Raw genomic sequence first — 27,920 nt, forward strand, 5'->3', positions numbered from 1 at the left:
CTTCTATTAAATTAATGTATTTTAAAAAAGTATGACGAGATAATATTTCTTATTTTATGTTTAACATAATTTTTCTATTATTTTGAAAAAATTGAAACATAAACATCTTACAGTATATTTCTATTATAAATTTGAATGTTATTTATGTGTAAACATCTGTTATAAATATGTAATCAAAACAAGAAAAATATATCTGTTTAAAAACTGCAATGTAGCACAGTAATCAACACATGGCATAACTCATTCATTTATTCCAGCTAAGATAAAGAAGAAAAATATATTTAAATGTATGTGGAAATTTTCCAAAGGATAACCTCTGCTGAGACTAATAACCTAAGTTTTTTCTTATGTAGTCTGTTTTAATCAGGAGACAAAGATCAATTTGTTCAAAACACTTTAATCACACTTGTTATAGCAGCAATGCATTTTGGGATTTTAAAAAACCTATCCCCTCTTCACTCTACAAACAATGTATTCAGCTGACATTAACAAATTAAATATAAAAGCAAAAATTAAGATATAAACACTGACCTGAAACAAATTAAAATCCATTTTTTACAAAACACAATTAACATTTCCCTATAAGCCAATAAATGCTTATTAATTATTCTAAGATTTTTTTGTATATAAACAAAAAACCTGAAAAAAGTCTGTTTTGTAATTCTTCTGTAACCAAAATATTTTTCTTGCTCATACCACTATTTCCTCCAACATTCTCCTCAGTGGAGGTCATCGTTTGGAAAATTTTCACATAAGTTTAATGAAAAAGTCTGCCGTGATGATTTAGTTGTCAAATTGTCGTGTAAAAATATATTTTTTTGGGCATTATAATAATTAGAAAAAATTCAAATAAAAGACTAGATAATTTATAAAAGAAATTATTTTATTTGATATTGAAACCAAAGCACTAATTAAGTATAAATTGAATAATGCAATAAAAAAACAAATTGAAATCAATTTTTGATTAAGATAGTCATGTGCTCTTAAAGTTTCATTATTGCGTGAGCTAGATGTTCCAGAATCATTACTGTTTTTCAATTATCAAATACAATTACATTTGACAAAAATTTAAAAAAAAATATTAATCTAATAATATTTAAAAAAATATATAATCTAAAGATATATAAAAATATTTTAATTAAATAAAACTATTTATTAAAAAAAGCATTAAAATTTAAATATTAATTAAATGAATAAATCCACTAGTAAACTCATGAATTAAGATTAATTGATTTTCTTATATATATTTTTTCCTTCAAATATAACTTAACATATAACATATCCTGAGCAGTTTTAATTTATATGTATATATTTACAAGATATTTATTTTAGATGAAATAAACCAGAGTTCAAGTATCATTAATCTGTTCTATTTCATCTAGAAAGATCAGATAAATGACTTGAATTTTTTGCTGTTAATGTACTCCTAGCAAAATATATCATAATAATATAATGTAATTGTTTAATAAACAAAAGTATGGAACTCCTATAAAAAATTAAATAATTTATTTTTCTTATAGAGATATAACACAGATAACTCTTGATAGCCCAAAATAAATAAAAGATTAACACTAAACAGATGTAACCTTCTTTTGACCTTTGTTTCTTTCAGATAACTTGATTATTAAATATGGTTGCATACACGTATATTGGCTTATTCATTTATTCATAATTGTTTTGATTTTATGCATTATTTATTTGTAAGCTATATTATAATTTTATTTTGTAACACACAGTATTTTTAATAACTGATTTTTTTTATAGATTCCTCAAATTTTGAAGTATATCAAGGTGTTCCTAAAGAATTTAATGATGAGGTTACCACAGATAATTTAAATATTTTAACAGAAACAAATTTAGTGACAAATGAAACAATATATGAGGTATGTTATTATTTATTATAAATAAGTTTCATATTTAAAAAAATATTATGAAATGATAAAAATAATTAATTTTTCTTAAAAGAAAATGAAAATAACATTCAAGGTTTCGTCTACTGCTGATTATCATATAATATGACAAACAGTTTAATTATAAAGTTAATTAAAGATAAAGTTTATATTCTGTAATTAAATTAATATTTTCATATTAAAATTTGATAAACATTACAATTGTTTTAAAAAATTAGATTTAAATAATTATATGTTTTTATTTTAATGATACTATAAATGTTTCTTTTTATAGGAACCTCCTGTTCCAGATAATTTTCTTGTTGATGAACCATTAATAAATTCTAATGAAGAATTTTGTCAAGAATCAACTTGTGAAAATTCAGAAACATTATGTATGTAAATTGCATTATAATTTTTTTCTTTTTAAATTAACATCTATATAAATAAAGTAATTTACATTTAACTTTATATAATACTCTATTTTCTATTCAGTCAATTTTGTATCTAACCAGATTGTTGTTTTATATTCATGCCCCTGAAAATGGTTATACATATTTTCTATTACAACTTAAGTAAAATAAAACTAACATTACTTCATTATTTGTTCTAAAAAGAATGCATTATATCAAGTATAATGCATTCTTTTTCAACAAAATAACAAGTATAATATACTAAAAGTGTGCACACAAATACAAATTATTAAATATTCAGAAGCTATAATATAAGATACATATTTTAAATAGGTATAATTATGACAGATAAAGTGCAAGGTGATAAATTTATATTGTTGGTTGGTGATCAAAACCTTGTATCTGCATTTTGTAAAATTTTACAAGATAGCTAAAAGAAAATTTTGTTTTGAGGGAGCAAAATTTTGAGTACAAGGTTGCAGATTTTTGACAATGTCAGAGAGAGTGTTTATAAGGCACACACCACTTATGAGGTTTTTGCAATATATAGAAATTGACTTTACAACACATTAATGTTAATGCAAAAATGTTGTTTTACTCACTATTGAATCATACAAGGTTATTATTGCTAATTGAAGATATGGATATTTGCAAAGAGCAAATAGAAAAATTAGCCAAGGATCCTGAATTACTTAATTATACATGCTACAAACAATATTAGAAAACATCATACAAAAATGCATTAAGGTAGAACTATAATTACAGATAAAACAATCCATTAAAAATAGAACAAATATTATTTGTGACAAGCGAAGTAAATAATTTACATCATATACATAGACATCTTAAACATCCACAATATTCAAAATACCTATATCATTATAGAGATTTTGGCTATTGATAGAATTAATAAGCACACAGAACTCACTTAAGAAATAAAGCATCTGTAGAAAATGGCTAAAGCATTCAATGTGCCTGTGGTTTTTTCTTTCACATCTCATACACTTATAAAAATCTGGAAATCAGATATTAATCACAACATTTACATAATGTTATAGAAAGCAGCAATATTAAATGTATATCATACAGTCAAGAACTTTTTAAATATAGATACATATACTAAAAGCAAACAAACGTGATAAAACAATTGTTTTTAGTAGCTGTGTTTTGAACTTGGTCTGATATGACAATTGGTACTGTATGTACTGTCAAGTGAGTATTGTATTTACATTGCCAACATAAGAATAATAATATAAAATGACTATATACAACAGACATTCTTAAATTGAATAGTTGTTTGGAAATTTATATATTATGCTATTCATATTTATGAATTTTACAATATATATAAGAGTATATTATTAGAATATATTAATGAAAAAGTCTGCCGTGATGATTTAGTTGTCAAATTGTCATGTAAAAATATATTTTTTTGGGCATTATAATAATTAGAAAAAATTCAAATAAAAGACTAGATAATTTATAAAAGAAATTATTTTATTTGATATTGAAACCAAAGCACTAATTAAGTATAAATTGAATAATGCAATAAAAAAACAAATTGAAATCAATTTTTGATTAAGATAGTCATGTGCTCTTAAAGTTTCATTATTGCGTGAGCTAGATGTTCCAGAATCATTACTGTTTTTCAATTATCAAATACAATTACATTTGACAAAAATTTAAAAAAAAATATTAATCTAATAATATTTAAAAAAATATATAATCTAAAGATATATAAAAATATTTTAATTAAATAAAACTATTTATTAAAAAAAGCATTAAAATTTAAATATTAATTAAATGAATAAATCCACTAGTAAACTCATGAATTAAGATTAATTGATTTTCTTATATATATTTTTTCCTTCAAATATAACTTAACATATAACATATCCTGAGCAGTTTTAATTTATATGTATATATTTACAAGATATTTATTTTAGATGAAATAAACCAGAGTTCAAGTATCATTAATCTGTTCTATTTCATCTAGAAAGATCAGATAAATGACTTGAATTTTTTGCTGTTAATGTACTCCTAGCAAAATATATCATAATAATATAATGTAATTGTTTAATAAACAAAAGTATGGAACTCCTATAAAAAATTAAATAATTTATTTTTCTTATAGAGATATAACACAGATAACTCTTGATAGCCCAAAATAAATAAAAGATTAACACTAAACAGATGTAACCTTCTTTTGACCTTTGTTTCTTTCAGATAACTTGATTATTAAATATGGTTGCATACACGTATATNATATAAATTATAGATACTAAATATAATAATAATTTTCATTATATTTCAAATAAAATTAAAATAATACATTCATTTCTTACTTTAAATAAATATATACTGAGTAATATATAAAATATATTGCTAGTGTAGAACACTATGATAATTATATACTAGTGATATTTTTAATTTCATAATTGGTTGTATTAAGGAGTTTAAAAATATGAAAAATATAAAGCATTGAGGTTAATATTTTCTAATTTTAAAAACTGCATAATTAGAAACAAGTTAAATAAATTTAAAGAAATGCAAATGCAAAAAAAAGTAATGTTTGCAGAGGCTAATTTTGTAAAAAGAAGAAAGGGAAATCTGCTACACATTGCGAAAGTATAAGAAAATAAAATAAAATAGTTACTTCTTGGTGTTAATTCATAATTGATTGCATTCTAGAATCTTGATCCTGTATGAATTTTAAAACAGTTATTGATTTTAATTGAAATTTTAGAAAAATGGCAATAATATGGGAATTTGATAAATTATATTTAAATTTTAAGTTTTAGTTACCAAATATATTTTAAAAATATTTTCTAAATTTGTTTATATTAATTTTTATTTGTATTATTAATTTATTTTAACTAATTTTTATTTATTTATTTAAAATAAAAATTATTAAATTTTGTTTTGAAAAATTTTTATTTTAGATATTAGGCCTGATGAATCAGAGGAAATTAGGGAATCTCAGAATAATGTTCCAACAGAAGCTGTAACAAATATTGAAAAAAATAATATTGTCAAAAATGGTATAACTGTTTATTCAAAAATTATTTTACAGAAATCTGTTATTTGAAATTATACATTATTTGATTTCATGATGTATGAAAAATAACTTTTAATGCTTCAAGTTTTTCTGTAGTTAAAAATAGTTAACTCATAGTTTGATATCAGAAATTAATTTTAGTGCCATATAATGATAGATTATGATTTTGTCTTTTAATGTAGATATTTAATCATATATTTTTTAAAATTAAATTTTATGATTGTATCTATCCCATTTCTTTCATACTTTTGCAGCTGTTCACTCCCTTTCAAACTACTTAGATTAAACAAACTTTTTTTGTCTTGTGTTGTATCAAAATAAAGGTTTTATGTGTTTGCAGTGATATATAATTGTTATCTTTACTCATGTATTGTTCCATTTCTATTTCATATTTTCTTATTCATTATTTAATAAAAAACAATTATATTTTTTTCCAACAAATATTACATTAAAATTATACAAACTTTATTCAGTAGCAAATAGTTAAATAATGGAAAACAAATATTAAAAGCAAAATTATAAAAAGTAAAAACTTAATTTATGTCAAAATTCTTCATTCTCTGCCATTTGTTATTAAATTCATAACAAATGTTGGTTAAATCCATGTATTAAGTTAAAATGATGATTAATTTATTTAAGGAAGAAATATTCCTTATTCTAATTGCTTTAAGTCTAATTAAATTATTATTGAAATAAAATTTTTCTATAAGATGTCTAATAATTTTTCATATTATTTTTTATTAGTTTAACATGTGTAAATATCAAATTAATAAACATTACAACTTAGAACTGTATTATTTATATTGTTTGACATATTTAAAATATTTTAATAGGGGATAAAGAATCTGGTATTCCACAACCCATGAAAAGGCAGCATTTATTACTTTCTTTAGGTGCAGCTCCTAAAGCTAAAATAATTCAAGAAGGTGAATGGATTCGACAAAATGAAGTAAAGAATTACATTCTTTTGTAAAAATATTATTTAAATATTTATAATTTTTATTCTAAATACTTGTTTGTTGATTTTCAGAAGACTCAAACAAAGCGGCTATCAATGCCAATACTTGAAGGTTCCATTTATGATACATCACCATGGCATAAAGAAAATAGTGGAAATAAAAGTGAAACAAATTCTCCTGAAAAATCTATAGGAGACAGAAGTTCATTGCCTCCACTTTCATTCGATTCTCCTCATAAATATCCACCTGTTCCCCCTCCTAAGCCTTCAAGTAAAAATTCCCCAATTAGTGAAGAAATTAACAGTTCCAGTCCAAGTGAAATTCAGACTGTACATTATGTTATTTCACCAGTGTCAGACTCAAGTGAAGACAGTGATGGTAATTCTGCATCAGGATATTCTTGGAATTATGAACAAATACAACCTCCAGATTCTAGAGAGATGAGTGAAAATCAACAACCAAAACCAAATGAATTATGTGGTGTCTGTAGTAAAGAACTTGGTAAATCATTTAAAATTAATTTTAAGTTTTATTAAAATGTTAAATAAAGTTTTCCAATGTATTTAAGTAAGAATTATATTTACTATATTCCATGGCAAGTAAGACACCCCTATTTCAGCACAGAATATTTAGGAAAAGCATTTAATGCATTTAAGCTATCTCAAACCTTTGTCTTTCATCCTAAAAATTTTTCACTGTATTCCAGTTAAAAATATAACAATAATATGTTTAATTAAACAATAACATTTTTATTCAAGAGTTTGACTAGATCAGATTTCCCAATGGAGTTGGTATTGACCCCTTAGGGTTTGAAGTTTGAAGGGAAATATATGTTTCAAAGTTTTCAAGCATATCAAAGTTATCGAAACTTCAAACTATGAAAGTTTGAAGGGAAATATAAGAAATTTATTTAAAAATAAAAATTTTACACATTTTTTCCCCTCTCAAATAAATGTAGGAAGATGCCTTTAAAAAATTATGTACAAGACTGTTGCATATACCATGTGTATTTATATATAATATAATATTGTATAACATGTATATAATATTGAAGGGAGTTGATGGAAAAACATTTTTCTTAAAAGCAGTCAATACATAAAAAAGGTTGAGAATTCCAGGGCTAGATGGAGGTTATCTACTAAAGGTTCACCCCGGCCAAGTGGATAAAATCACTAAACACTGGTAGTTGGTTACAGGTTTGTGCCACACCAGTGGACTAGTCATGTGGAATTTTTCAAGTTTTTTTCATATTCTTCATATTTTTAACATCTAAATAGGGGCCAGTTTCCTGTTGAAACACCCTAAGAGGCACTTCCTTTCACTGAGTGTCCACATGTTGTGTTGCTTTATTTAATCAATCCAATCCAATCCTACTGAAATCCATTTGTGGAATTGATTAGCCTGTGATTACAGCTTCTCATAATAAGATTCAGAATGATTTTTGAGCCTTTTTTCTGGATAAAAGTTGCACCTTATGTGCCATAAAATACAGTAAACAAAAATATATAGTACACAGCATTTTCTTTATAATTTTAGGAAAGCCTTACATAATTACATTAATACATTTACTTAATTTAATGAATTTAATTGTTAAATTTAAGAAGTGTATAATATAAAATATCATTACAGGTTTTGGAGAAGTAATTGTTGTGGATACTGTGCTGTTACCTTACCATAGTGACTGTTTCAATTGTAGCATCTGCAATACAGAATTAAATTCTCAATCAAGTATCCAATATCTGAATAATAATTTGGCTTGCCAGACATGTGTGGATACAAGGTAAGAAATATTTTAATCTTTCATTTAAATATTATATTTCAATTACATTTTTGTATTTTTTATTTATGAAAAATCAACTTTCTTTTATTTTATAAATTACTTAGTAATGAAAATTTATCATTACTGTGATAATTTGTCACTATAAACAAATCTGTAGATTTTTCTTAATTTCTTTTTTGTTTTTTAATATGTTTTCATAACATTAAATTGAAAACAAAAAATTATATACAATGATATTAAATTGAATTAATGATATTAAATTACAAATTATAATCTAATCTAATCTAATCTTATGTAATCTTAGTTTTCAGCATTCTACTGCTGGGTTAGTTGGATGAAGCCTCTCCATCTAGATTTATCCTTCTATCATTTGTCCTCTTATATTTTCTTTTACTGCATTTTCTTCTTTCTTGTTTCCTGGATCACTCTCTTCCTTCCATCTCCCCCTTAACCTTTTCCTTGATCTTTTTTCATGTATCTCTCTTTCCATGATCACTCATGGTATTCTTTCCTTCTCCATCCTTTTAACATGACCAAAATATATCATCCTTTTGTTTTCAATAATATCTTCTATTACTTTCATTATTATTTTGTTTTGTGCTTTTTCATTTCTAACCTTGTCTTATTTTTTCTTTCTTTTTTTGTTACTCCTATTGTGCACTTCTCAGAAACTTCATTTCCATAACCTATTTTTTACCCATTTCTTTACAGTCCAAGCTCTGCACTATATGTTATTGTAAGTACATATCTTTCATACAATATTCTCTTGCACTTAATGGGTACTTTACTTTTCCATAGCATATCCTTAAGGTACTTCTCAATTTCTATGTAAAATATCTCTCAATTCTGGTATTTTTTTCTTAATTCTTCCTTTCTCAAAACCCTTCCTAGAAACTTAAATTTATCCACTTTTCTTAGGTCTTGCCACTAATTTTTATTTTAATATCACTACTATCTTTTTCTTTAGATATTATCATCAGCTCTTTATCGATTCTATTACCATTTCAAACTTGTTCATAGCCTTCCATTTACATATTGTTTCTGCTGTAAGATCTCCTTATATAAGAACATCATTACAAAGTTTTTATTAAACTTACCCTTATAATTTATATAACCTTACAGAAATATTAAATCTACTATTGATCTTTTTTGTATGAATTATGTTGTTTCCCTAAACTTACCTTCCATAAATTTATTATTATTTTAACACTTATTCAGTTTTAAAAAAAGAATAAGCAATAATTATAGATTACTTCTAACAGGTTTTGCATATTGATATAACAAACTTATCTTTAATTATACTTTATTTTATCTTTCTTTACTGAATATAGGTACAATCATTTCTTTTGTCCAGACTTCTAGCATTTTTACTCCTTCTATGCTGCACTAATAATTCTGTGCAATCATTGTGTTCCTCTTATTCTTACTGCCTGATTATCTCTACTCTTATTTTACTCTTGGTGTTTTTTTTTTTTATTTTTTTTCTAATACTGTAAAGTTAGTTTTGCATTGCTGTGGCCTCTGAACTAAACTTTCGGTGTTTCTATCCATTTCTTTCAGGAAATATCATTCTCAAGGGGATGTTTTTCTGATCTGAGGGTATGACAGATGCAGTTGGTTGATCAATTTACATATACAGGAGGGGTGCAAAAGTAGTTATACAGTTGAGAATCTGAGAAATACAAATGTTTGGTGTTCATTATTATTATTTTTATTATCTTTATTAGTTCATATTCCTTATTTGTGATTTAATTTGTACATAAAAATAAATGTTTTTTCTTCTTATTTTCTCTCTGTATGTTTTTTTCATAATAACAATTGTATACCTACTTTTGCACCCCCATATATTATATTATATATATATGTATGTATATGTATGTACATTACATATTACACACAAAAATATATATATATTTGTGTGTGTAAGTGATGCAGTCTATGTAAAAAAAGTAGCAGAGCACCACACAGCACTGAGTGTTCACAAAAAGCTAAACTTTACAATACATTTTCCATTTCCTTCCACTTTAGATCATTTTTTTTGTACTCTACATTTTTTCACTTTTTTTCCCTTTTACATTTGGATTGAATAATGCTCCAAAATCTATAATTGTTTTACGTCTTTATCTTCCTTTACATTACTTTCTTTCCATTTTGATCTATTATATTTGTTTCTACTTCCATGTCTTCTATTTTTCACATTCTCTTGTCACATAACACTTTCCTACAAATCTGTCCAGAATGCTTATGCCATTTTTACATCCAATTTTTTTTTATTTATTAACTATCTACTTTCTTCTTTTTCCTTTTTTTCTTTGTTTCACTTAGACCAAAACTGCCAATTTTTTTCTCCATCATTACCTCCATCATCTTTCCCACTGTCAGTGAGTGATCCAATATTAAATATCTGTATTCAAATCCCAATCCTTAAAGTTAGTCTTTAAAATCAATCTGGCTTCTTCCATAAGTTCCATTAATTTTTAAATTTTTTTTTAACTACCAGTTAATTAGGTCTGACATAACCAACAAAATTCAATCAATCTTAAAATTAAAATTAAAAATTTACAAAATATTCAAAATTGACAAATATATATTTTTATTTTAAAAGTGAATTAAAATTTATAAAAAAGACAATTTCACTTAATACAAAATTTTTTTGAGGGTTAAATTTGAATCAGACTTTGATTATATAAATTAAAATAGTGCATTTTCAAAGAATTAACCAGTTTCTTTTAAAAATAAAGTAAAAATATATGAAAATTTATCATTACTGTGATAATTTGTCACTATAAACAAATCTGTAGATTTTTCTTAATTTCTTTTTTGTTTTTTAATATGTTTTCATAACATTAAATTGAAAACAAAAAATTATATACAATGATATTAAATTGAATTAATGATATTAAATTACAAATTATAATCTAATCTAATCTAATCTTATGTAATCTTAGTTTTCAGCATTCTACTGCTGGGTTAGTTGGATGAAGCCTCTCCATCTAGATTTATCCTTCTATCATTTGTCCTCTTATATTTTCTTTTACTGCATTTTCTTCTTTCTTGTTTCCTGGATCACTCTCTTCCTTCCATCTCCCCCTTAACCTTTNATTAAAATAATTTTTTCTTATATGAATTATAGGAATGCTCACAGTGCTAATTCACCAGGGGAATCCAGTTCTAGACTATAACAAAGTTAAAAAGTAAAAGTAAAAATTAACACAAGTGGAACATAGTGTTGAGTGGAAAGTGGATGACATTTAGCATCTTCATCAAAGTTAACGAAGACAGACCCAGTCTGTTTGGTGGTTTTATCTCAGGTTGATTTCTGTTCCAAGCCTTTCTGCATTAATTCAGAAAGAGAATGATTTCGTCTTTACATAAAATTTTAAACTTTTCATACAGATTAAGTTCTGTTGACATATTTTTTTTGTTTTTATTTTTTTTTCTATAAAAAGAATGAAAGTTTTTATTTTCATTTGCTAATTGCAATGCATTTCATAATCTCGGACCAAGAAAGTGTTTTTTGCAAAATTTTGACATTTAATGTTGTTAAAAATAAAAAGTCATACTATCTTCAGTTTATAAATAAAAAGATGAAATAACTACAATTTATAATTTCTAATATGTGCATATATTGCAAGTTTAGTTAATAGCTAACAAGCTATTAAAAAATATATATTTGATGGGTTTATATTAGAAATTAATAATTTACAAATATGCTATATTGGAGCTCACTAACCTATATCAGCTTTTTGGGTATTGTCAGCTAATCAAGCCAGATTGATCAAGAGATATAAAAGTGAATTCTGCACTAAAAGTGTATCTCCAATGCCCAAAAGTATCAAGAAACTGTTAATGTAAATTAGTGAGTGTCAATAAAGTAGCTTTTTAAGTTATTTATTTGAAATATTTATTTTAATGTATTATAATAAATGCTTTTGATGTATGGTTCTTGTGTTGTGGGAGTGGTTTATAAGTAGGTACTACATAACATGAAATTCTACATAAATTTGAGCTCTGCCCCAAGTAGTTCCTGTTGGATGCCTAGACCCTTATGTAAACATTTACAGTTAACATAAAAATGCTTAAAAATTACAAATTGTATTGTAACAAAATGTAATGTATTGAAATGGTCTCCAGTTTAGGTTGTTATGTAGTGCCAAAAGTTTTAGTTTCAGTTTTACTTTTACACAACTGTATACACAGGATTATTCCAAATAATTTTGGTGCCTCAGCCAAATGTAAGAACATTGACAATGTACTTATTTCTATAAACATCATGATTCTTTTTTAGTATCCCTATCAATGTGGTACCTAAGGCAGTTGCCTCTCTGCCTCATTAATCAGCACAGCACAGCACAGCACAGCCCATATATACACAAAACCAAATTTAACATTATTTTTATTTAAATTGTTGTGTAGAAATTGGTAGCATATTAACATATGATACATCAGACTAATGGAGTTCCTTTTTAGATGCATGTGGGAAGTTATATTTGCATATTATGTCTATAAGTCAAAGATGATGTAAAAATCAAGTGTAGCTGCACCCATCATAAAATTTGCAAACTGTATAGATGAATTCTGCATTAAAACCTATTTTCATTTCATCTTGATAATTTTTTCTCGTACATAGATTGTAGAAAATTACTTTTAATTTTTATATCATTACTATTGTTGCACAAATTTCATAATAAAAATAGTCAGCATGTGCATAAATTGTTGGAATTATTTGTGTGCATCCAAGAATTAATCTAACCATTTCCTATCTGTAAAAACACAAAACTGCATATATCCTTCCTTAAAGTGAGACCTAACTGTATTCTATTAATCAAGGAGGCTGACTACTGTTTCAAGTTATAAATTTTTCAAAATAACTATTTAAAACAATGGAGTCAGATAAATTATCCAATTCTTACTTAATTGTATTCTAGAAAAATACACAAAAATCAATTTTTCTTTCCTTTCTGACTTACGGACTTGAGGGTATATAACTTCAAAATTCTAAAACATTACATCAATAATGAAATAAAAGTTAAGTTAAAAAAAGGTAAAGCAAACCAACTTTGCAGAGAAAAACACTTTTATTACATTTGTAAATCCCCTAAATGAAAATATAAATTATAAATTTCTACATTCAGCAGTTTTGCACAAGTGGAAAAGACAAGATTAGTCTTTTTTACATTATAAAACTAATTCTTTTCCTTTCTCATGTTCTTCTTCTATCTTCCATTTTTTTCATCAGGAGAAATTTCTGTAAAGGGTTGTGTTATAGTACATGACCAAGAAATTTGATTTTCTTGGTCTTGGTTAAAGCTATGACAATTTTAATCATTATCATTTCCAAAGTTTTACTTTATTTTTCAATGCTAATGTTAAAAATTCTATAAGCAAAATATTATTTTAACATGTGCGATTATTAAATATTATTATGTGTGAAAAAATCATAATATAAATATTTTAGTTTTCCTTCTTTTAAGCTTAAATGTTTATAAACCTTAAAAATTATATTAATTAATATGATATTAAACTGAAAATACAAAGAAATGAAAGATATTTTCAGAAAAAACTATATTATAATTGTTATAAAAATTAAAAATATTTTAATTAAAACTTATAATAATTAGTTATAATTAGAATCAAATTAAAATAATTTTTTTCATATATGAATTATAGGAATGCTCACAGTGCTAATTCACCAGGGGAATCCAGTTCTAGACTATAACAAAGTTAAAAAGTAAAAGTAAAAATTAACACAAGTGGAACATAGTGTTGAGTGGAAAGTGGATGACATTTAGCATCTTCATCAAAGTTAACGAAGACAGACCCAGTCTGTTTGGTGGTTTTATCTCAGGTTGATTTCTGTTCCAAGCCTTTCTGCATTAATTCAGAAAGAGAATGATTTCGTCTTTACATAAAATTTTAAACTTTTCATACAGATTAAGTTCTGTTGACATATTTTTTTTGTTTTTATTTTTTTTTCTATAAAAAGAATGAAAGTTTTTATTTTCATTTGCTAATTGCAATGCATTTCATAATCTCGGACCAAGAACGACGAAAGAAGAGGGAGCAATTCTTATAACGTGTGTATATATATATATATATTGATATATATATTATGTACTTAGTGTTTTGAGTACACACTTTTTAAGCTGAGTTGTGTATTAATTTTTTAAAATGCTCCATATAAATGTACAAAATAAAAATAATACTAATAAACAAAGAAAACAAAATAAGTAAAATATAGAAAAATAATTAATTTTAGCAAAAAAAAAAAAATAATAATAATAATAATAATTAGATGGCATTTTGTGCCATTTTTTTACTAGTCTAAAACAAAATGAAGTTTTTAAATTTTTTTCTGGGGATTATTAACAAAATATTAATTTACAAAATACATTTTTTTTTGTGTAAAAAGATATTATTCCTATTTAATTTTAATTGAAAAATTATTCAGAATTTTTTACGGCTGTGATAAAAAAAACATATAATAAAAAAAAACAATGTTTTTGCTTTTCAGTTGCAAAAATGAGTTTCATATGTTAGCAATGTAACAGAAGTCTTAGTGAATAGATGTTTTAATTTTTCAACTTGTTTAAAACACTAACATCTAGTCAGTTGTAACAGGATTCTGTAACACTACATGTATACAAGATACCAATTCTGCAGAACTTATATAGAACTTGGTGTATGTGCAAAGTGTTGTGTAGTTATATTATTAGGGAAGAAAAAAAAAACAAACTTTTATCCATTTTATAATCACTTTAAATTTGAATCGGGTGTACCACAGCATAACTGTACTGTTTTCGATATATACAATTTTTAAAATTTTCTAATTTTCAATTTTTCATTATACTATTGATTATACTATATCTACATATATATATATATATAATCGTTGGCATGCTGATTTAAAAAAGAAAAAATAAATAAAGCATTTGTATGTAATAATTTATGATTAAAATTGAACAATTTTTGTACACATTGTTATTAAATATGCACAAATTTCAACTTTTTATAGTCAATTTGTAATTTAAGAAAATTAAACAGAAAGAAAAAAAAATATTCATTGGAATATAACAACTTAGTTATGTATTTATTTCAGGAAGGTTGTGCTTGTGGGTTTTCCTGATAGATACAAAATTTTCTGTAATGTAAGTTTTTTATATGAATAAAAAATATTAAGTAATTTTGTCTAATTTAAAACAAAAAACAATTGTTTATCTGTATATATTATCATGGTGCATTGACATTGATACAGTACTAAAAATAATTTGTTTGTGTTTAGAATAAATAATAAAATTTTCTTATATTATGGATAAACAAAGAAAATATTTAATAATTCTAGAAGAGTTTTTTTTTTTACTTTTTTTCGCTCTGTTACAAATAAGAGAGGGAAAGTTGTTTTAAATAAAATATTATAACAGATGATGCCACACGCAGTTTTAAACATTGCTGGAAAAGTTAAGCAACTTCGTTGCTGGCTTTTTTTTTATATGGTAAAAAAAGTTCTACTTAGAAATTACAGTATTTTCGTGCATATTACTATCACGGGATATCTATTTAAAAGACAATTTGAAAGGAGAGAAGGTTATTCGATGGGACAGGTTATAGGCTATGATGATTATTTTAAATTGCAATTACTAAGTTGCACCTATGGAACAATGGCTGCTTCATATGCGGGTGTTAAAGAACTGAAAAAATATCCACAGCAAAAAACAGGAGAAAAAAAATATCATTTAAAGTCCTGAAATCATGCAGATGCTGTAAAAGTCAAGCACAGCTGGTTTTACCCAATTCTTTAGCCAGAAATAAATTTTTGGGAGGTTAGAATAATACATGGAGACAAAGATAAAAGTTGTATAGGCCTATAAATAGACCCGGATTAGCAAAACTGAACAGCTTCATCTTATTAATTTTTCTGCGTTTCCAAGTTTGATGTGGATGCTTATTAATTTAATCTGTTAAAAATAGATGTACAGTACATTATTTGATAATGCAATTGGATGTGCAATAAAAAATTACGATGTAAACACAACACAAAAAGAACAAAGTTGTGACAAATGACTGGTATTTTTTTTCCTCTCAGCCAGTACTATTAGTTACAGTTCACGTGTAAAAAATTAAAAGTAGTCTAAGTTTATTCGATGAATGCGAAAGTATACGTTATATACTAGTATGCTGCATATGGACACTGCTGTACTAAGCTAGGAGCTATTTTTAGGGAGCTTAGAAACATAGTCCCTGTATCTACGGCACTGATTCTACCATAAACTTTTATGAGGAGGCTTATTGGCCTAAAATTTTATATCTAATGGCTATAGTTTACAATGTATTGATTGCATATCAATCTTATTAAAAATTTTCCAGGAACTTAAATATTTTTCAGCTCCAACGAAAGTTCAAGCCATTGAGTACATTGCTTATTAATGGCTGGTTTCCCATTACGTGCAATGTTTTAGCTTTGTTTTCACCCGGTAAATTAAATTATGCAATAGCGCATCACTTAATCTCCAATAAGTTGTTGGAGACATAAAAAGTCGTCACTGGTCGCCCAATTCTTAGGACATGAATCCTATAGAACAAGAAATTATTGAGTCGTTTTTACAGTACGATACTTTACTTTAGTAATGATTTTAGTAATTACCTAAAATCATTACTAAACACCTTTGGTTGCTAAAACATTTAGTTGAAATAGAAATTATTTTTAGACAATAAATATTGATCATTTGATCAGTTCTTTGAATTAACATTGATCAATTGAAGCAGATAAGAAGTATTAAAGTTTAATCATTTTGAGATAATGAGTAAAATAAGAATAATAGAAAGCTTTTCTGCAACACATAAATTTCTCTTTCTTCAAATTACCTAGGTATGAATGCCTGATAGAGTAATGGACACGAGCAGATTTAGGAGTTCTCAGGGTGCAGCTGCACTATCCCCTCTTAAGGTTTTCCTGAGTAAAGCGAGGTGTCTCAGGTAGTGACGTAACGAAGATTTTGCTCTGGGGTGATTTCTATACCATCGTATCTCTCGATAAAGAATAGTTTAATATATCATGGCCACTTTGTAGTACATATTTTTTTTCGAATCCAGGTCCTCCAGAGCAAGTACCAGTTGCTACTTTGGAGGACCCAGTCATTTCAGAGAGTTTCAAGGCTTCCTTCTTCTTAACTAAGCTGCACACATTGTAGGCCTCCAAACCCATGCCAAGGTGAGATTGAAAAACACTGGATTGTGGTCGAACCCAAACTCAACGTGTGCGATCAGGTGTAAATGGATATCGAAAAAGATTCTTCTATTTTTACAAGAAAAAATAGTCAAAAATAAACAGTTACCATTTTATAATTTTGTTTAGTGTTTAGTCATCGCCTACTATTTTTTTACCCATTATAGTTGATCCCATTGTGGGTAGGGCTCCACAACAGACATAGTGATCATGTTAACTGCGGCTGGCGCTCCATTCATTTGTGGCTAAGTATGGTTGTGAGTGTATAATTGATTTGGACTAAGCACGAAAAATTCGTTTCTTGAATGCTTATGAAATTTCTTTAAGTGATATATCAAATTGACAATTGTTAACGAATAAGTGACAAAGTCGTTAAAGAATGATGTCAGAACCTCTAATTCTTCTTGACAGCATCCAAATGACAATTCGCAGGATCTTCAGGAGTTTAGATGACAAGATGACGTACTTTTTTTTTATCTACTTTGTTACTTTTGTTTCTTTATCGATTATATCATTACTATACTCTAAGAAGTTGCAATGGCGAATTTATTTTGGACCGATCAAATGGATTTATTAATAAAAGTCCTGTGAAATAAATCTTGAACGGACCAATCGTTTCAAATTTTAATTTATTTTAATCAAAGTGCATTTTTCTTATTACACTTTGATTATTTGAATACCCTTTACACTTACTTGCAATTTAAGCATGAGTAATTTCAATAATTTCTAATGCAAACTAGATAAAGGCATTTACAATTTATGTTAAACTTCCTATATAACTTAGTAGTAAGCAGATATAAACCGGAATATAAATTAAATTAATTATATGACATCGATTGGTACATTTAATTTAGTTTATATTCCGGTTTTTGATATACAGCATATCAGACAGACAAAACAAACATATTCTTCAACCATCACAAGGAATCCGAGTTCGATCCAGTCTTATCTTTAGTCATTTTTAATGATGATGCCAACTGGAATGGAGAAAATTGAACTCTATCGTGTAACAACTCATTAATCCAATAAAATTCACGGTATAAATAGATAATGAATTTCTATATACACGACGATTATTTAATATTGTGATTTATTGTGATGTGAAATCATTGTGTTTTTGTATTGAAGGATATTTACAGAATAAATCATAAGTTAGCAATTTTTCATAATTTCTTCGTTTCGTTTCGAAAAGATATCAAAAACATTTGATACAAACTTTCCATAATCCGTGTTTTTTTTATATACCTATGTAGAATTTGTGTTAAAGGACAATAATAATACTAAATCTGATTTCCGTTCCAAGTACTAACAGTGTACAAAGGCCATTTTAAACACTTGAGGCATCAGTTTATTTAAAAGATAAGAATAGACCTATAGAACAGAAATATTAGTCATGACAAGTGAAATGAAGCCTTTAAAAGGCGAGACCCCCAATCATGGCTGAGGATACCCACGCATTAAAGTGGCCCCGGGAGTGCTATGTAGTTTATTATGGTTTACAAGTATAGTTCCCCTTTATAGGAGTTGCTAAGCGTAAATAATTGTAATCAAATTATTTATGCTAAAGACTGCAGTCATGAATTTGAATTCTTTAATGATTTATGATAACAAATGCTTCTTATCCAACATAATTCGAGTAACTTATACAAAACATAATCAGGTGCAAACAGAGACGACCCAATAGGACCTTTTAGGCATTAGACATAAAAATACTCCCCAAATTTAACACTTTATGTAAAAAATATGTTGCGAAAGTGATAGAAATTAAAGTTTCTTTTCATATTTTTGTCTTTTGGACAGTGATGGGGCCCCACATTTGTAACTAGCTGAGGCCCTTCTCATCTCTTTTAAATTCTATATTGTTCTAGTATTGTGTAACTATTAGAAAAATATATAATTTATTATTTCTAATGATAAATAATGTGTAAATGAAAGGTAAGAGAAGAGAATTTGTTATTATTTACAGCTTAAATTCATTGAAAAGTAATTATTTGATATTTATAAATACCTATCAAACACTATAATAAAAGTATAAGTATTAATTAAAATAGTTTCAATCGAAAGAATTTAAAAATGTCGAATCAATTTATTCTTTAGAATTTTCAATTCGAGATGTAATAGATAATCTCTCAAAGAATTCGATTTGTGAAAAATAATGTTAATTAAATTAAAAACTTATTACGTTCTTCTCCAGAAACTATGGAAACGGCAACGTTAAATATAAAAATAAAATAAAAAATTGTCAATTAAATAATAATTATTGTTAATTTTATTAAAAGAGCCTGTTAACTATTTTAATTTGTTTCATTATCGCATTGTCACAATTTATGAAAATTAACTTTTCTCACTTCTTTTTTTCCCCTCCTTCTTCTAATGAGTAAAATTTAATTTTAATAAATTTCACATTAAATTCTTAAAGTTTATTCTTTTATTTTAATTCCTATCATATTAAATATAATCTAATGAAGACTTAGTATAACTTAGACATAGAATAAACTTAATTTCCATTCTATATGCTTTATTAACTCAAGAAAGTTTGTCAAATATGTATACAGTATAAGGGAGACTTTAAGTACAAATTATATAATTACTTTTATTTTAATAATAACAAGGAAGTGATTTAACTAAGAATTAAGTCTGGTAGATGAATACAAATGAATTTACATTTAAATAACAAAGAAATTTGTATCAGTATTGTATTTAAATTAAAACTGACGAAGAAATTTAAATGTTATTATTCTCTTTTTTGGTAAGGATTAATGGGCCTTAGTCTCACTTTGGCTGTGCCAGTGTTTTATATTTAATACATTTTACATAATGTATCAATATTTTTACTGTAAGTACTAAAAGGAGAACAGTAAATAAGGTAAACTTAAATGCTACATTTTAAGTATTGTTTAAAAAATTTTCATAGATCTTCGCTTTCTTTTTTGTTTTCCATAAGACAAAGTAACTAAAATGTGATCTTTCATTGTCTTAAATTGCATTAATTATTATAGAAATATATATAGAGCCGAGGGTCAGAGGCCTCGCCTTCTTAAAGACCTCATTTCACTGTTTATTACTGATATCTTTCTGTATAATGTCTCTAAAAAACTATAGCGGAAGCCTCATTTAGAAATTATTTTTTCATATATAAATTTATCAAAATTAATTAAAATAAAAATTGAAGATGGTATGTAAAGCATGTGTTTTATAAAAAAAAAAATTCTTTTCACTGCTGAAATTAATGATTTAATTTTCAGAAAATGATTCTAATTTAAGCAAACTTTTGTTCTCCAGTATGAAGTTTTCGCCATTTCTAACGATTAAAGCTTCTTAATCCCATTAAAGAATAATTCAAAGCTGTTTAATTATACTATTTTTCAATAATATATATTTATATAATTATTCCTTCCATCTCCTTCGCTTATCGTCTCATTTACATGAGGCACTAGAATGATTTAATGAAGAGATGTATTTTCTCATTTCTCTTAATTAAAGGAAGAACTAATGGTTAGAATAAAATTCCTCTATGTGATTATTCACCTGTCACATCTTTTAATCGACCAAGTTACTCCCTTAACAACAGATATTGTCGTCTTGAGAGAAACTTCCTAGTTTATCACAAAGAAAGCTGTTTGAAACTCTTGAAAACTACCTTCGAATCCTTCTTACAATTGTAAATTTTAATTAAAAATGACTATTGGCAAGTTATTTGTTTATAAGCTTTTAAAAAATTAATTTTTTTTAAATGAAATTAAATCAACTCTCTAGTGTATAGACGTAAAACCTGAATTACAGAAATTATTTAAATCCTGAAAATAATGCTTCACTTTAATATAATTAAATGAAGAGAAGAGTGGTTATTTTTTTATAGGANTTTTATTAAATGTAGAAACAGCCATGTAAATTATATTTAAATTTTTTTTAGATAACGAGAAAAAATGATTAATTTTAATAGAAAAATTCATTAATTTATATATATATTGCATTAGTAAAATAGCTAAAATAGAATAAAAACAGAAATAATAAACTTTTTGGCAATTTTAAGTATATATTTTGTAAGAATTTTCTTATTTTAGCGAATGAGGAGGAAGTATAAAACAGTATTTTGTAAACATATTCTAAATATATAAAGTGTTTCCTCTATAGAATAATGTTTCTGTGTCGTTTCTAAGTGTTATTTTTACACATAGTCGAAGAAGCTATAGCTTAAGGGCCTCACACTACGATTAGTTTAAAAGGCCATAAAGGCCTCACAGTTTAAATTTATTAATATTTGATCGAAAAACAGCCTGTAATAATCTAAATCTAGACCTTATGAACTTTAACATTCTATAAATTTATGTATATCTAACATACATTTCCTCCCTATAGAATGTATATTCTAAATATAAACTATGTACTGTACTTAAAAATGTTCCATAATTAAAGTATTTTGTGTATTTATGATAAGTTAATTCTTTTTACAAAATAATATAAGCTTTATTTATCATAATTTATCTTTAGAAAAGTTCCAAACAATTGTTTAAGGTGAAAATTTTATAATTATCATTAGCTTTAAATATCATTAGAACTTGTATATAACGAAAAATAATCTGTTTACATGACGTATTAATTCTGTTTAGAGTTATTCTAAATTTAAACGATAAAAGACCCCGCTGAAATTGAAGAAAATGTGGATTTCTTCATTGGAAGTAATCCAAATTGAGGAAAATCGAGTATAAAGTAATTACTATTTTCGCTTTGATATGTTAAGGAAAATCGTTGAAAGTTTTTCAGTAAAGGGCATTTTCTAATAAGTTTTGAGAAACGATGTTCATAAAATGCCAAGGGAAATAAACATCATCTGAAATTCGATAATATCGCATTCATAAAAATCGAATTTTAAGAGTTATTCGTAGAATAACTCTTAAAATTTGTTTAATTTTGCAATAATGCAGAAGTAGATCAGGATATAACTTTTAATTCTCATAGAAAACAACAAATCAAATTGACAGTTTTATAATCTTCAAAACAAACTCTTCAAATTGTCATCAGAAAATAGTCGATAGCATCGTACTTTACTATAAAACATATTCTTATTTCATACACACCTTTGCGGGAAGATGAATTAAGTAAAAGTAAAGATATAAGTAGATTCCATGAGGGAAAGAACGGAGCACTTTTCCTTCCCTGGGATCGTGATTGAGGTATGTAAACGTACACCCTCGACCATGGGATGTACAGTACAGTACTGTACATTTTGATGCAATATTTCTATAATCTACTCGTGTAAAAATTATTTATCTCCAAGATTTGCCCCTCTAAAATATTCTCATTTGGTAAGTCAATTTACATAAAACTAACAGTCCATTTAACTTTTTGTTTTAAATATGCATGGAAGCCTTAAAAAGATAAGTTACTCTCTTGACCTCTGAGAGGTTCTAAATATAAGTAAGAAACAATTTGTTATTCAAATTTTGTTTATAATAATTTTTAAAATGCCGAATAAACTCTATCTTATTACTTATTATAGTCCTATACATATTTTAAATAAATGATATACATGAAACTGTATTATTCAAATTGAAAACTTTAAAATTTTAAGTATTCAAATAAGCATCATTTCAATTCATGTTATTGAACGTCAATAAACTAAAGGAAGTTCCGATTTTTTTTTTTCTTTCTAAGCTCGTCTTTCTTCTAATATTTTGAACTGATTGCACGAATGATTTATTCTAACCACCAAGAAACATAAAAGTCTCCTCCTCTCGACCATAATTTTTATCTTCGACTTTCTTCCGCATTCTTCTTAAACTTAACATTTTGACATTTCAAAAAAAAAAAAAAAAATTCGTTCATTCGTCTATTTTTTCGATTGTTTTAATTTATGAATGTAAATTATTTTTAAAGTGATCATCCTGGATAACCTCCAAAAGAATGTTTAGTCTACGATAGGATTTCATTTGTTTAAGTAGCTGTTTTCTAGAACCTTTAAAAGTTAATGTTCTTGCTGTTTTATTATTTAAGAACTTCGGAAAGAAAAGAAAAATCTTAAAATTATATTCTTGAGTGATTTTGTAAGGGCTCCAAGATTTAAATCACTCAAATTCTATTCTTTAACCCATACTGTCGCACAATCCTCATTAAATAACATTCGTCAATCTTATATAATTACTTGAAATTTTTTTTATAAATTTTAATAACGTTTAAAGTTTAAAAAAATATATTAAAAATTACATATTATTTTTACTAATTTTTTAAAATTTATTTTTTTTTCTAATTGAAAATGAGATACATCAACTATTCTTATTACGTAAAGGCTTCTGATACAATTTTATTAATTATGATGATTCATCTTGTAAAACATAATGCCTTTATAAAGTTTTGTAAAGTTTATCCTTATTAACTTACACGGATTTAAATCATACAGTGATCAATCCTTCGATAATTAAACTTGGACATTGCTTTGACACGTGTTAAGACAAGATAATTAACTAGAAACATAAACTATTTTTAAGAGGAGAAAAGTTCTAATTTTATTACTAAAAAGTGGGATTTTATATATATATAAAAAAAAAAAAAAATTCAATTGGTAAATGAACTATTCCCATATTAATCTCTGCCTCAAGACATAAGTGATTAAGAGAAATGAACACATCCCAACTCCTTGAACAAGTGAATTAAGTTACAATTCAGTTCAAATCATAATATCAGGTGATATATTCTAATTTGTACATTTATTAACAGTATACTGTAGGGTATATAAATGACTTGACACATAAGCAGAGTACAGGAGAGGATATTTTTAACAATCTGTTGTAAATTGACATTGGGGAACGAAAATGGGCAGATTTTTCAGAAAGTGTCACTAGAGTGTCAGTTAATGATACCTCTCTCTTCGGGTCCCCTTCTTGATGGATGTAGCTGACACTCAAGTGAACGATCGATAGATGTTTCTGTATAAGAAACACTTTCTGGAATGTTTCTAATGTATTGTTACATCAGCTTCTTAAACATGACTTAAAAATAGAAATTAATAAAGAAAATGTCAAATTTTAAATTCAATGGGCTTAAAAATCGATTTTGTTTTATTAAAATAAACAATTATTAATTTTAAATTTTATTTTATTTTTTCTTAAATAAAGTTTTAAAATAAATAACGATTTTTATCGCTAGGTAGCGCTGTTGATGGTGGCGCTGTACGTTATTAATAAATTATCCAATAAGCGTAACGTTTCATTTTAAACGATCCAATAAAAGAGAGACATTTCATTTTAAGTGACCAATAGGAACACTTTTATTTTAAATTAACCAATAAGAGTTAAATATCCGATTTGAAAATTTTTAAATTTAAAAAATTAAAAAAAAAACACACGATTATTTTTCGATTTTTAAATTTAATTTCGGATAATAAAGAATGTAATTTAAAAGAACGTTTTTGTAATTTTTTATTTAAACAAACATTCTTAATAATAGAAAGAAAGTTTATATTTTTAAAAAGCAGATTAAGTTTCTATTGAATTACACGAACTTTAGAGTTTACAATTAATTTAAAAATTGAAAATTGTTGCAATTTATATGATATTTTATATATTCAGGAAGTAAATTTGAAATAAAATAAATCTCTAATGATATTTTTTAATAAACCTTTTTATGTTCTTTTAAGATGGAGCAAATTACATAATGTATAAACAACCATTTATAAATATTCTTCCCAGGAGAAACATCATTAATTATTCTGTTTCCTAAAGACGATTAGTCAGTCCAAAAAAGAAAAATACCCGGACAAGATTGTATCCCAAGTGTGTCGTTTGAGTATTGTCTTTTAAAACGAAATAGAAAAATATTGTACGATACTTCTTTTATTTTAATGTTAATTTTTAAATATATTCGACTTATATTCAGTGTTTTTTTTAAATCTTTTACAACTATAATTAATGTACAAATTTACTTAAGTGGATATAAAAAAATGAATGAAAACATAATTATTTATTTCTATCACATTATGAAAAGTTTGACTACGCTTATTGGCTAATTTTAAATTAAAATTTACGCTTATTGGCTAATTTAAATTATTTAGTACGCTTCTTTTATTGGACGATTTAAAATTATCTTCTCTTATTGGATGATTTTAAACGAATGCATTTTTCTGATTGGATAACTTAAAGTGAAAATATTTTAAATATCCAAACTGTTAGTTTTTATTTGATAATTTAAATTTTGCTTTTAATTCTGATTGGTCTATTTAAATATTATAGTATTAATACTTATGTCGTATAATTTTTACATAAGAAAGTATATCTTTCAACATTTTATCATTATTATAAAAATATTTAACTGTTTTATTCTAGAAGTTGTGATGTTATTCATTCAAACAACAACAACAACAAAAAAGCAATAAATGAATAAAAACAAACGTAAATACCGTTAAAATTTAATGGAATATATTTTTATAAGTATTTCGTAACATTATACTTGTAGATCATATGCAAAGAAAAAAGAGAAAGGATTTTTTCCCTCCTGCTTGCCTTATGACTGGAAAATAGATATAAATGACCTGTCATTACCAAAGTTACAATGTTTTTATTTCTAAGGAATCACAAAGAGGCTTTTGTCGTAAAAACCAATTGGTTCTTTGTGATTGGTCCAGGTTTGATGGATGGTAAAAATCTGAAGATATGAAAGAGATGTTGGCAAAATAAAATTTTTTAACAACCCATTAAGACATTGTTGGACTTTCTACGATGGCAAAACACGAAAAGAGCTTTCTGAATACCTTTTCTTTATTTTGTTACACGTGTAGGAGAATTATTTTTTTTTAATGCGGTTGAATAATCGAATAAACATTTTAAAAAATAATTTAAATATTAAGTATTAATAAAAATTAATGTATTTCCCCCCCAACATTGAAAGTATTCAACTAATAAGTTTCCTGTAAATCTGTCTTCACTGCAACACTTCATTTGCGGTTTACATTCTTTTATGTATTTTTTTTTCTATTTTGTTTATTAATTTTAATCATTTAAAATGAATAATTAATGTTTCTAGATACATGAAGTTGCATATATTTAGCGCTAATTTTTTTCGTGAAGTTATTAATAAAAATTAAGTTAATAATCGAAGAAAGACTGAATTACTTAAAGTACAAGTTAGATAGAATAATAATCAAACTAAATAAGACAGATCCAATATGTCTGCGCCTCAGGTCAATCGTTATTCTATGTCAACACCGAGTAACTCGACAAAATGAAACAATAATAATGGGTGTATCACTTGCACTAACAGGAAAATTTTCCTGCTTATATTATTTAGTAATTTTTATAACAAAATAAAAAAATATATATATAATGATTTCTATAGCCTTAAAAACAGATTATTTTACCTTATTTTTGAATGAGAAATATTTTTGTTATTATGCTTATTAATTGAATAATTAAATAACAAGAAAAAATGATAGTTATTTATATTTCTTTCGTAATTTTTAAATAAAATATTTAATGAAAGTGATTATGAATTAAAAATTAATTAAAATAAAAATTGAAGATGGTATGTAAAGCATGTGTTTTATAAAAAAAAAATTCTTTTCACTGCTGAAATTAATGATTTAATTTTCAGAAAATGATTCTAATTTAAGCAAACTTTTGTTCTCCAGTATGAAGTTTTCGCCATTTCTAACGATTAAAGCTTCTTAATCCCATTAAAGAATAATTCAAAGCTGTTTAATTATACTATTTTTCAATAATATATATTTATATAATTATTCCTTCCATCTCCTTCGCTTATCGTCTCATTTACATGAGGCACTAGAATGATTTAATGAAGAGATGTATTTTCTCATTTCTCTTAATTAAAGGAAGAACTAATGGTTAGAATAAAATTCCTCTATGTGATTATTCACCTGTCACATCTTTTAATCGACCAAGTTACTCCCTTAACAACAGATATTGTCGTCTTGAGAGAAACTTCCTAGTTTATCACAAAGAAAGCTGTTTGAAACTCTTGAAAACTACCTTCGAATCCTTCTTACAATTGTAAATTTTAATTAAAAATGACTATTGGCAAGTTATTTGTTTATAAGCTTTTAAAAAATTAATTTTTTTTAAATGAAATTAAATCAACTCTCTAGTGTATAGACGTAAAACCTGAATTACAGAAATTATTTAAATCCTGAAAATAATGCTTCACTTTAATATAATTAAATGAAGAGAAGAGTGGTTGTTTTTTTATAGGAACCTTTTAAATAAATTTAGTGACGTAAACGGGTTATCTCTTTTTATATAAATACCAAACCACACCCTGTTATTCCCTTTTAAAGTTTTATTTCAATATCAAAATGTAGACACCTGTAGTTATACTTTCGTGACTGTTGGTTGAAGATCTGTAGATCATCTGGAATACGTTTTTTATTGCTATATATCACGTAAAATGCTATATAGAATAACCTACATGTCCAAAATGGAAAAGAATATTTATTATTTTATCACATACAGCTCTTAAAATCAATATAAATAAAAAGAAGTCTGTCTGAGTTTTATATTAAAAAGAAAAAGGTTAAAAAAAACTTTAACATTATTAATAAATTAGTTATAAAATCTTTAAGCGTAATTATTTTATAATTATGTAAAAATATA

General features: G+C 25.5%; 1 protein-coding gene across 1 annotated transcript in view; it reads left to right on the top strand.

Annotated features, from left to right (window-relative positions):
- The window catches only part of LOC111612399 (filamin-binding LIM protein 1-like), a 26,572-nt gene extending 15,279 nt beyond the window's left edge, over window positions 1-11,293 (top strand). Inside the window, exons 2-8 of the mRNA XM_023353602.1 lie at window positions 1,765-1,883; window positions 2,185-2,284; window positions 5,245-5,343; window positions 6,194-6,309; window positions 6,391-6,820; window positions 7,949-8,099; window positions 11,233-11,293. Of these exons, the coding sequence (XP_023209370.1) occupies window positions 6,223-6,309; window positions 6,391-6,820; window positions 7,949-8,099; window positions 11,233-11,281 (717 nt within the window). The 5' untranslated portion in view covers window positions 1,765-1,883; window positions 2,185-2,284; window positions 5,245-5,343; window positions 6,194-6,222 and the 3' untranslated portion in view covers window positions 11,282-11,293. The remainder of the gene's footprint in view (window positions 1-1,764; window positions 1,884-2,184; window positions 2,285-5,244; window positions 5,344-6,193; window positions 6,310-6,390; window positions 6,821-7,948; window positions 8,100-11,232) is intronic.
- The last annotated feature ends 16,627 nt before the right edge of the window (window positions 11,294-27,920 follow it).

This window comes from Centruroides sculpturatus, unplaced genomic scaffold, assembly GCF_000671375.1.
Source record: "Centruroides sculpturatus isolate CEXI.00-Female unplaced genomic scaffold, Cexi_2.0 scaffold1728, whole genome shotgun sequence".
NCBI classification, from domain to species: Eukaryota; Metazoa; Arthropoda; class Arachnida; order Scorpiones; family Buthidae; genus Centruroides; species Centruroides sculpturatus.